This window comes from Elaeis guineensis, chromosome 6 (genome assembly GCF_000442705.2).
Source record: "Elaeis guineensis isolate ETL-2024a chromosome 6, EG11, whole genome shotgun sequence".
NCBI lineage: Eukaryota > Viridiplantae > Streptophyta > Magnoliopsida > Arecales > Arecaceae > Elaeis > Elaeis guineensis.
In genome coordinates this window covers 33,655,320-33,668,132 of record NC_025998.2, presented here as the reverse complement: position 1 = coordinate 33,668,132, position 12,813 = coordinate 33,655,320, and the positions used below count along the sequence as shown (strand labels likewise).

General features: G+C 36.9%; 1 protein-coding gene across 2 annotated transcripts in view; it reads right to left on the bottom strand.

The window, feature by feature from the left end:
* Nucleotides 1–11,050, bottom strand: part of LOC105046853 (uncharacterized GPI-anchored protein At1g61900) — a 28,325-nt gene extending 17,275 nt beyond the window's left edge. The window contains exons 1-6 of one of the 2 annotated variants that reach the window (XM_010925590.2): nucleotides 10,864–11,050; nucleotides 8,535–8,738; nucleotides 7,833–8,438; nucleotides 6,297–6,542; nucleotides 6,085–6,096; nucleotides 565–708 (exon numbers count right to left, since the gene is read on the bottom strand). In XM_010925590.2, coding sequence (XP_010923892.2) covers nucleotides 565–708; nucleotides 6,085–6,096; nucleotides 6,297–6,542; nucleotides 7,833–8,438; nucleotides 8,535–8,738; nucleotides 10,864–10,927 — 1,276 coding nt within the window. In that variant the 5' untranslated portion in view covers nucleotides 10,928–11,050. Of the gene's footprint in view, nucleotides 1–564; nucleotides 709–6,084; nucleotides 6,097–6,296; nucleotides 6,543–7,832; nucleotides 8,439–8,534; nucleotides 8,739–10,643; nucleotides 10,797–10,863 lie in introns of those variants that run through there. The other variant, XM_073259461.1, reaches the window with a different exon arrangement.
* Between the last annotated feature and the right edge of the window lie 1,763 nt (nucleotides 11,051–12,813).

Sequence of the window (12,813 nt, the reverse complement as noted above, 5' to 3'; positions counted from 1 at the left end):
TGATTAGAAACAAGGTTAAGTTTCTATATTTACATTTTTAGACTATAATAGAAAAAAGCAACTTCACTTCTAATACAGCACATAAATAACTAATCATGTAGAGTTTGCTGAAAAAAAGAAAAAGACATGCACATATGCATGTACGTATGACCCTTGTTGTCTGTCATATCTGGATTTTACGTATCTCATATCAGATACCCATATTTGTGCCGCTGAGCAACACCATTGCCCATGTCAATTGCATCATAGCCACATGCTTTAATTCAAGCTGAAAATTTTTCCAAGTTACAGGTTGCAAGTCATTCAAAAAATCACAAGGGTATTAAGAGTATTTCAGTAGGGTGTGGTACAGTCATTTAATATTTTAATTTTGCAACTTATGTAACTAGAACTCAGGTATCCTACTACCCAAATGAAACAAATATATAAGCTCACCAAATCTTTTCTGGATTAAAACTGCATATTTTGGTGCTTGTTTCATGATCCTAAGCAAAGATAGTAGGGGGGAAGAAGAAGAAGAAGAAGAAACAAGTAAATTACACATTATACAGATAATGGGCATACATTTGTTGCAGGAAGATGTTGGAGGTCTGGATGCAGAGGGCCATGGAGCTGCAATATTGTCATTTAAATCACAGGTGAAGCTGATTCCAGAAGAGGGGTCAAATGTTGCATCTGATGGCAAGCTTGGAAGGAGGCATCCAGACTCTGGAGCAAAAATAAAAAGAACAAAAATTAATATATGATTTAACAATATCAACAGTTTTGACAACAATTATACAGAGACAACTACATGGTATATGATTAAGTACTTGATCTGTCAAAATGAAGTTTATCTGGGATTTGCCCAAAGATTTAGCCTTTGCTGTTTGCATAACCTGATATGCAAGATGCATTATTTGAATAGATAGAAGATAATTTATACCATAATGGCTGTTTTGGCTTTAACTATGATAAGTTTTAAAGCAAAGTTAAGAACCTTATGCTGAACAAGCTCAAAAATATGATGTCAAACAACCACCAACAAGAAAATCAGTGCTGCTTTTTATTCTAGTGGAAAGCTCTACCAAATGATCATGAAACAACAAAGGCATTGCTCAAGATGGGAAGTTAACCATTACAATTAATTTATATAACCTATTATAGATGGAGTAAGAAAGATTTTTTTAAGTGCATTTACTAAATATTAACATATAGAAAGCTTTACTCAGTTATGTCCACTATGACTCGTCTTGTAGGAATGAGGGTTGAAAAGTAAAGGGAGCACATTCAGTTTCAGTTGTCCAAGACTGCAGAACCATGAAAATATATAACAAGATATCAAAACATACATAGTTTTACAGCGGACATATTTGATATGGGTAGTTTTACAGCGGACATATTTGATATGGGCATAATCGAAGGTGTAAAGTTAAATAATTTTAGCATGCAAAGATCAAATTCACATGGACTAAATAGACGTGGGAAAAGGGATTCAATAAGATGACCAATGGAAGGTGATATAATAACTCATGGATGATGCCAAAGATGAGTCATGGGTAACTTAAGGTTGAGATACAATAAAGAAGTATGACAACAAGAACAGTCAACATCGAACGAACTTCAATTGTTCATTGAGCAACACAAGTTTTAAATCCAATTAAGAAATAGGGAAATAAGAAAAGGATAAGTCACACGTTGCATGAACAGTATACTAGCTTATCATACTAGTAACAAATAAATATTCACTAAGATTCACTCACCAAAAACTAGAAGGCTAAAAATCAATATCCCAAACTTGGGAGGATTCCTCCATTTCTTTGCTGCATTCTATATTCTCACTTCAGCAGGTGGAGAAAATCATAGTGAAACAGCAATATTTTTTACAAAAATGTTGAGAAAAAAAAAAACAGATTTATGATTATGTTTTCAGGGATTTTGTTTGTGTGCATGAGAGAGAGGGGGATATCATAGGTATAATGCAGTTGAAGTTCACATAGTGGATACTTGCGAAAAATTGTTGATTCTCCATGCTTATTCTAGTTAGGTGCGTCACACTTTGTTCCCTCCAACTAGCATGGTCGAGCAATGTGTCACCTCATGATGTAGATCATCCCTTTTAACAAGAGCTGCCAAACCTCACAAACCAGGTGATTTGCATCGTAACAGACCAGACCAGCTAGGAGCCAAGATATTTTGGCCATCGATTCTGTCCTAGCTAAGAACTAGCCTGAAGCGGGTTGAACTTTTTGGTTCTTCCCATTTCAAGCCATTTTGGGTTGTTCCAAACCGAACTGGGTGGTTTGGTGGTTTATAATTTGAGTCACGAGTCATGACTCTCCCAATCATTCTCCCCTCTCCCAATCTTCCTCGCCTTTCCCCTCTGTCTCTCTCTCTAGACCCCCCCTCCTCTCTCTCTCTCTCTCTTTCTCTCTCTTCCCCCCTCCCCGATCCTCTCCCCTCTCTCCCGATTATCCTTGCCTTTTGTGAGTCATGACCACTTGCTAGGGTTAGAGTTCTACACTGCTATTGTCGCCGCCGCCATTGCCAATGACCATCAAGCTATCAAGATGATGACGACATCGAAGGTCTATCATCCCTCCCCTCTTCCCTCCCTCTCTCCTCCCTCTCTCTCCTTCTCTCTCACTCCCCTCTTCCTCCCCCCTAGTTCTGATATACCTCGAGTCAGAATAGTATGCTCCAATACCATACCAAACTAATAGCCATCCAGTATGACCCCCAGTTTGATTCAGCAACCTTGCTTTTAACACTCCAGCTGGTCCCGTTCCCACTACCACATGGTTAATGAAATAGCTATTGGTGGTCTAATCGAGTACTCTAGTTACACAACCCCTTAAAAACTTGAATATATAGATAAACTCCTAACGTTTATACTCAAAAACTTACAACAAAATCAGCCATATGTGGAACTACTAAAAACAACAGGAGAAACTCCGATTATTGATGACCTTAATTTGTACAAAGGCTGCATGTGCAATGTGCATGCCTCGGACTCTGAATAATCAACATGTTTATGGTGGCATGAAGGACTACTTTCACCATGGTACTTCTCTAGTAAAAAAGAAGGTAGAATTATAATACAAACATCATTTATGGATGTGCTGCTCTCTAAATGAAGTTTTAAGAAGAGATTAAACTATATAGGCTGATAGTATGGTTCAATAATCAAGAGAGAAATCATTAGTTTCTGGAAAGGAAAACTGAAAATACTCATCATGGAATTACATCCATCTATGAACCATATTTCCTGTAACAATATTCCTCTCAATTAATTAGTTTATAACCTTTGCTTCAAGGACAATTTGGTGTCTAATTTTTCACCAAAGCACCCTCGTGTCTCAGGTCTCATCCTATTAATTTAGTTGCATGTGCAGCACACATGGACACATATCAGGCCAATTATTAGGCCATCAGGCTTGATACCTATCTAACTCAACCATGAGTATATTACATAATGAGGTTCTACATATAGGATGGAAATACCAGTACAAATCCGCATCTAACATCTAAAAGAAAAATCACTATCTGGGTTAATCAGGCCAAGTTATGTGATTATTAGATAACATGTAAAGCCCCAGTCATCGGTAATAAAAATAATAAAAAAATAAAGCCCTGATCACTGGTAAGGAATAACAAAAAAATAAAGCCCTAGTTGTCAAATTTGCATTTGTCTGGATGTGCAAGATTTCATATCATTAAAGTTTTTTTCCTTTAAAAGAAAAAAGATTGAGATACATGGTCATGACTGCAAATGAACCAACTGTTCATGTTAAAGTGTTTTTAGTTTTATTTTTAGATGCACAGTTATGGTTATAGATGAACCAACACATTCATGAGCAGCTTAGGCTGGGCTTGGTCACACGTAAGTGGAGCTTGGACAATTAGGAAACAAGCCATGCAGAATCCTCATTTAAGGCTTAACTCTGGTACGAGCCAAGACTGAACACTATAGGAAGCTCAAGCTCATTCAACAAAGAAAAGAACCAAGGTTGAACATTCATAATTAAGCTATGCTCAAGTTTCAACACCCTTACATACAATGAGCAAACCCTAAGCACCTCGAAGGTCAGTTCATTTGCAGCCAAAAAACAGTTAACTCCACAAGTTCTTTGATATCCCCTGGCCCCCACTCCCAATTCCCACCCCCTCTCCCCACATGCACGCGCACACACATCCATACACACATGTCCAAGAGCACAAACATAGACCAAAAGGGTCGTCCCTTGATCCAGAAGGATCATTGGGCTTGTTGTCTACCACTTGGGACACTATAGGTAGGGTTGGGTAAAATTTAGGAGCGAGATCCGCCACATCAAGAAGTCGAGTCATGTGCCAAACTTCTAGCGACCATGACTTGATCATACGGTGCCCGATTGATATAATCTTTTATTTTTAAATCGAAATATTTTTCAAAATCTATTAACACAACGCCAACCCCTTAGAGGGTTGAAACATATCAAAATTTCATAATTTGGGCTATGAAACAAGTCAGTCGAACTAATAATCTTTTTTAAAAAGTCTTTGACTACATGTATCTCTCAATTCAGAAAAATTAGGTGGAGGGACAGAAAGCAAAGTTGATGTAGAAGCTACAATCTACCTCCTATAGAATTTTACTTTTTCAATGTTTATTTCTACTAATCAAGTTTATTTTTGGAAAACTACTGTTATACGAACCAGGAGAAGAATCCGATGCGAATTGTATAAGGTGTACATCACTACTACTATTATAAACAAAAGCTATGTACCTCAATTTTTAATTAATGAATAATCAATAAAAGAAAAGAGGATCTAAATCCTACTTTTGCCATTTTTTCTCTCTAAATTTCTTTTGAGAGATTCGAGTTAAGCAGATTGAGAAAAATCTTCCTTCCTACTGATCAAATCTAGTATCAAAATCTCGATCTTCTACATTTATGGTCCAAATGCACAAGCAATACAAACAGATGAAAAAAAGGGCTATCCATGCTTGAAGTACATCGAAAGAAAAAAATGAGTATGAATATTAATTGTACCTAGTTAGATGATGAGATGAAGGGACATCTTTCATAATTAGAGGAAAAGATTGCCCAATTTATCGAAATTGTATCTCGATTGGTGATGCTTTCAACACAAGCACCAACAACTCATGTCGCGAAGCAGTCTCCCATGTCTGGAGACAAAAGTCTACCATCTAGCAAAGAAAACCAAAATCGAAAACCAACTCCAAACAAAGCCAAGTAGCTCAGCTATGTCAAAAAACCAAATCATATGTCAAACTTTCAAGAGCTATAACTTGATCATATGACACCCGATTAAGATATTCTTTTTTCAAATCGGATAACTTTTCGAGATTTATGATGTAGCTCCAACCCCCTAAGAGGTTGAAATGGGCCAAACTCCATTGTTTGGGCTCCAAAACAAGCTGAGCTTTGATTGGGCATATCTCCCAATTTTAGAACAATTAGATGGAGCAACAAAAAGCATGGTTGATGTAGGAGCTGAGATCTACCTTGTATAAAATTTTAATTTGTTTTATGTTTATTTCTACTAGTCATGTTTATTTTTCTAATGCTAGTCATATTCAAACTAGAAGAGTAATCCAACTTAAATTATACAAGGACAAACCTCACCACTTCTATTATAAATAGAGGTTATGTACCTCAGTTTTTAGTCAATGAATAACAAATGAAGGAAAAGGATCTAAGCTCTACTTTTACCAATTTTTTCACCTTTATATAAATTTCTTTTGAGAGAGTCGAGTTGAGGGGGTGGAAAAATTCTGACTTTTGCAACTGAATCGTCCCTCAATCTCTACTTCCCAATAGTTCAAAGACCATATGCATATTGATAAGGTGAACTCAATCTAGCCTACTTAGCAAAAAGAGACAACAAAAGCAAGACACAAATAAATCTAGTTCTGCATCACCAATCACCATCTACATGCAAAGTTAACAGCTGAATCATTTCATTAATAACAAGTTATGGCAAGATTGCAATTTAATGTTAACTATGGCTAGATTCACAACAAACAAATCAGTCTATTGTGATACATGTTGGAAGGGGGAGAAAAAAGCATAATTAAGGTGGAGCCATAAATATTACCTTGAGATCCAACTGGTTCACCATTTGAACAAACGATCACAGCCACACAAGAACAAGAAAAATTTGTGTCAGTATAACAATTAATTGAATGCAGAAAAATAATCTACAGGTACGACATTTAGCTGTTTCCTATATCACCACTTCACATGTTGGATATGCTCTTTAGGAAAATCATCTTCCAGCATAATAGCTGAAAGTTTCTTACAACTAACCTTGGAGTGAAAAATCTTTGAGAGTTATCTGGCAGAAACTATAGATGTTTGTGGCAACATTCATTTTTTGCAACTTCAGACCAAGCAATGCAGCACAATCCAATGCTTGTAAATTGGTTATGAAACTTTGCTTTTGCAAGTGAGCTACATAATTGTCCATGGAACTGCAGCATGCAGTATGATTCTTGATCCTGTTCCCACAAAACTTTGCAACTTTTGTGGTATCTGGAAAATCTAAAGGACATGCTGCAGCAAAAAATGCAAAACTATTGGTGAGGCATTTGAAGTTAAATATAGTCAGTATTATAACAAAATAAAAGGAAAAATAATTAAGGTGAGATACCAAAATTCTTAACATACAACACAGAAGCATTAAGCAGAACAGTATGCAAAAACCAACAGAGTAAGCACCGACCAGGATAGAAAATACTAAATACAGTAAGCATCATATACAACCAAAACTAAATTTAAGTCAACAGATTAAAAAGCTTAGCACTAGAAGAAAGCATTCTACAGTTGTTTAGCAAGACCATTATTACCAGAAATAAGTTTTCTCAATTACAACAAAAATAAGACAGTATTGAAGGTACACATTCCACAAAACAGAACTTCAATGTGAGGTCAACCAGAGGAAATATGAAAAGAAAAATGCAGGATGTAAATTCCAATGCATAAGATAATGGTAAATAACTTGGGAGTGGCTAAAGAAGAATAATCAAACAACTATGATATTTAAACCACTAAGATAAGATTGCTTTTATCACAACCTATTCAGAAAGGCTAAAAGTGATGATCCTTCTTCTCGAAAAAAAAGTAAAAAAAAAAAAGAATCTACCAGGAACATGATTTAAGTTTAATATAGCAGTAAGTTAGTTGGTTTGACTTGTACTCATTTATTTGCAGAACCAAACTAGGAAATTTTAGTTAGTTAATGAGTCTAAAAGGGATCATAAAAGTATTAGTTCAAGGCATACTTTGATACACCTTTGAGAGCAGGTGATAAATATGGATTCATATAGCTAGTAGTGTTTGCATTATGAATGAATGAAATGTTACTTGTATTGGTTCCTATTCAGCTCTGGGATAGTTTATTCTCAGATTCTTCTGGATGTACCTATACAGGGGTGATATAGATCGCCAGCTTCATCAAAAAAAAGAAAAAAAAAAAAACTTGGATCTATTACTAGCAACCATCCAACTTATGAAGCAGGCAGGCTTTAAAATGGCTGGAAGTCAGTTATTCCCTTTACATGCTTCTTCAAACAACTTCAGTCAACAATCTGACCATCTTTTATTACCTTTCAGGCAGTTGTCTTAATGTTATCTAACAGCCACTTCAGCAATCCAATTAAGCTCAATCTAGTTAAACCAATCACCCTCAATTGAGAAGATTTTAGAAAAATAGAAACAGAAATAGAAAGTAATAAATGCATACAGGAGCACACCAAGTTAAATTGGTACTTCAGCTAATTAAAGATTTCCCAAGCACTATATTATTATCATAGCACAACTGACAAAGGTTTCTGTTCTACTTACCTTCATTAACGTTGCAGTTGGATATTCGTCTAAGTACATGCTTGGCAGATAATGGATCAAGTCTACTGGATAACCACCTGAGGACAATACTTCTGCAACCATCAATTCTAGAGGAGTGCTCAGGCAAGTTGTTAGGAATATCCATACTCGTCAAGCCACCATCTCTCAGAGCAATCTTCCTGGCAGCTTCAAGTATAGCATTTTGACATATTTGGCTGCAACATTCATTCACAGCATCAACTTTCCCACAGGCAGCCAGAAGTCTAGAGGAGTCAACAGCACTCTCAAAATTATTGATATCATTGACAGGGCAAGAGCCTTCAGTGAGGTTTAGTGGGTGGATCGAGCAAATTTTTTGAAGATTATTACTGGCCCCACGACTTTCTAAGATCTGTTGAAAATCTGATAGGCAATAGTTTGCATGAGTAGAATCCAAAGCGAGCATTCCTGTGTTTTTACTTGATTGCCCTATCAGAATGACCAGGGTGGCCTGAAACTGGGGGCAACAGACAACATTGGCCAAGAAAGGAGCAAAGGAGGCCAAGCAATCGACAGCAGTTGTACTTATCAAGCTGTCAACAGCTGAGAAGTTTAATGTACATCGTCCTACAAGAAAGGAAGCACCACTGAATGCAGTTCATGCAGCTTTACCAATTATTTACTCAGCTTTGTAAGATATAATATAACTTTAAGCTGCCAAACCTGATAATTTTGGTGTACTATTGTTGAAAAATGGTGTCATTGGCGAAGGTGCGAGAAGAGGAACAAATGGTTGAGGAGAACTGTTCGGGGAAGTATCAGGCATCATAACCTCCTTTTCTTCTATCGGCACAGAGTCCATCTGATGCAACAATGGAAATCCATGAACAATTACATCATCCAATTTGCAGCAGAGTTCTTGCAGACCTGAATGACAAGCAAACTGATTGGTTACAGAGAGAGAGAGAGAAAGAAACAAAGATACTGCATTAAAACAAACTGATTGGTTCAAAACGTTATGCTGCATTAAAACACAATGCCTAACCAAAGCATGTCAGGTAAATGTTAATATGAAACAAAATGAGGTGGACCAAGGCTTGTCTTCTAAATATTCCAAATGTAAATGGAAGAGGAAACGAAGAGTTGCTTAATAAAAAAAGGGCTCAAGTTAAAACGTAAAATACTTTAAAAAGAGAGTGCCAGAATTAACTGTCAAATATTAAAATTATGCCACATACTAACAGAATGCTTATTAACAGACATATTGTATCAGTTAGATCAAATTAGTATGGTATGACATACATATTAGACATTATGCTTATGGTTCCCCATTATTTTATACAGATGTGGTGTATATTACAGGATTATTAGCTTTTAGAGGGATGCTGCTCATCCAATGTCCAATGTTGTCATTGTAACAGATCAGCTACGAGGGATGCAGGTAGAAACCAGCAAATTTGCTTGTTTAATCCCTCTATAAAAGGGGCTGAATGAGAACAGAATGAGAACCGCACCATTTTTTGCCCCTGTAGTCCATCATTTTCTCTTTGTTTTATAGGTTTAATGCTTTGGAGACCTGATTTGATAAATCCTTGCTCAGATCTCAACAGCTTTTAGTTGATTCAAATGTTTAAAGAAAATTAACTGCTGGGATAGGTCAAGAACAGCTGAATGAGATATTTAACAACTATCTGATAACAGACCTAATTCCAGTTTATACCAGAGTCACTATGGGTACGGATCTAACCTTGCAGGATTCAACCTGTATCTGAGCCATTGCTACCCATATTGACAAGTTTTTTCCCCCAAGATCACCAGATTCCACAATGTCCTCAAGTTTACCTCTTTATGACTGGAAAGTTGGTTTAGATCACAAAATGATAAGTGTTTTAATCGGGACCGAGGGATGAAAAGATACTGTCAATTTTAAACAGTAAGCATAAAGTTGTACCCAAAGCCATAGACAATGAAATATGTGGACTAGCTTTATGATTCTTTCTTGCATTTGTTGTCATGATATCATGATTTCTTAATAACAAGATTATGCATTATGCTCACTGGAAAAAAAGAAAAATGTAACTCATTATCCTAAATCTCGGAAAAACATGCCTAAGGATCAATAGCAATCCCATAATACTCTCTACTGTAGCACGTGGCATGTTGCAAATGAAGGCTAAAACACAAACCCAGAGGCACCTCATCCCGAACAATATATCATATTGCTTGATCAGCTACCACGTTCATCCAGAAAGCAATGAGATCCATCATAAAATAAAAATGGCAAATTAAAATGATTCTATGACCACTTTTTTTTATCAGGATAACTGGATAAAAAGAAAACGATGTGTCACATCATCTAGACAGAGGAAGTTCGGAGCAAGTACCGTCACAGGATCCTCGCACACGGAACAAATTACAACAAAATATCAATGCAGATCACAGTGAAACGTCAAGAAAGTCAACTAACCACTTCCTATTAATTAATTAGTCTATTTTTTCAAAAAAAAGGAAGGGGGGGGGGGGGGTGGTATGGGTTGGTGTTTGTTATAATCACATCCAAGTCCTAAACCTAGCTTCAAAAAAGTCCACAAATAACAAGAAATTCTCGCAAAAAATTATGTTGAATCACCAATTTGGAGGGGAAAAAGAAATATCCAAACCCTAAACCTAGCTTCGAGAAAGTTCACAAAAACAAGAGCTCACCACAAGAACCAATTTTCCACCACAACTCACGCAAGAAATTCGAACCTCCGTCAGAAATTCACGACAAATTCGTAAAACAACAAAACAAGCTAAAACCCCTCTTCAAAATCTAGAACCAAGAAAGATTACCAGTACACCGCAACCCGAACGAATTTCGAGCTTAAAATCAAAATGCCGTCAAAAATTTCCAACTCCCAACTTGCTAAACCGAGATAGCAACAAGAAAACCAAGAGAACGAAGAAGCTGAGATTTCCTGGCTGCCCGAGCGCGGAAGACAAGAAGAGATCGAGAGGAAAAGAAGCGAAACTATGGGAAAGATTTTGAGAAGGACAAGGAGAGAGGACTCACAGAAGAGGAGGAGAACAGCGCCGAGGAGAGGCGAAGTGGGAGGGAGCAGCGCGTGGCCTCCCATTGTCGCGACCTCGGCCGAGGATGGAGGGGAGCGGTGGTGATGGCGGTGAAATCTATGATTACTACCGCTACTGTGGCCACTACTCAACTGTGCAAGCTGTTGGCCATAGGGAAAGCGAGTGGGCATTTATAACGGCTTATTAATAACGGCTGTCTCAGTTTTATGATACTTAAACGCGAAGGAGCGCGCACGGCGCGTGTTAAGATGTGAGAATATTAATTTCTGATAGGGGGTTTTATAATAAATGCGTATGCTTATTTTGAACTAATGCCGGCACAAGAGTTGCCGAGAATCGGTTAATGTTACCACACGTAAGCCCAGAAGAATGTTGATACTGCAAACTTCTTCGTGGAACTATTGTATAACGATATTAGCCTTCTTTTAGGGTTTCATAGATAATACTATAGTTACATACTAGAAATATCTTAGCTTATTTCTAACTTCACTTCAAATGAACAACTATATTTAAACATAAGATCCAGTCACATGTAAATATTGTTGCTTTGTCTTGAGTGAAATGTGCTCCACTTGTTAAATCGAGAATGCTTGCATTTGTTGGATGGTAGAATAATCTGACTAAGCTTAGTTGAGCTCGATTTTGATCATATTTATCTGGCCAAATCTGATTCTATCCGATCTGATACAACTAATCAAATATAATCCTATCAAATCATGCTTTACTGAATGAATCCTACTCGATTTTAGCTTATCTAACTCGATCGAAAACTTCTATATTCTTATCCTAACACAAGACAAATTGAGCTCATCCCAAAAGCTAAACGCAACATCTATCCATGAAAAGCTTTAAAAAGTTTCTATTAGTATCTAAATTGGATCCAACATGAACCCAATGTAGGTCTAAGCTAAACCTAATCCACCGGTCACACTATCATGGCCCTTGACATTCTCACTTTCTATTTTGTTACTATAGATGCATACCATAAATATATTTCATTATATCAGGTATCTGCTTACTAAAATCGTCCTTTATTTTAGTCTTCATTCTCTCTCCCTTTGGGACCATTTAGGACCACTTATCTATAAATACAACAAATGGCACCCTGTCCCTGCATGTCTAATTTGTCATGATTATTTATAGCTAACTCGGTCCCTCATCATCTCTCTAAATGCCATGTCCCCGAACACCACTCCCTCCATACGACCATCTTTGCATCAAATCCTATACTCATGAGCAAGGTAGAGATCCCATCCTTATAAAAGATACACTATGAAGTATGAACTACCAAAAAATGAGCATGCTTAGGTGTCCCTCAACTTGCTGATCACGTATATTGTATTCAAAGGCTCACATTTCGAAGATTGCTGGATATCTTGGATTTGAAAAGACTCTACCGAATCTGAGGACACATATTTACTAGCCCAAGGTGCAGCAAAACATGGCTTTGTTAAGTACCTTGTATTTTGCGATAAATTGAAGTCCTCTAATAGAAAGCCGGAATTGTATTTACCAGAATAATGCTTTGATGAATTTCCTCGGATGATTACGAAGGATGAGAGTTGGCTATTATTGTCCATATATAGTAGTTGATTGCTTTAGCAAGATTGTGCGCCTAATTCCCTACAAGAAGAAGATTATGGGAAAAGAAGCAGTTATATTGTTCTTTCATTAAGTCTTCCATTATTTCACTTCAAGATAACTATTTTCTGAATAATTTCTGAAGATCATTAGGGGGTGATGGATACCAAATTGAAGCCGTAGGATACTACGTTTCACCCACGCACAGAAAGATGGGTAGTCAAAGGTCATGAATCGGACGTTGATATGTCTTCTTTAGGGCTAGAATTCCAAGTATTCAAAGACTTCGGATGATAATTTGCTCTACCCCAATTTGTCTATAAAGAAGCTATCCACGATTCCTGTTTGG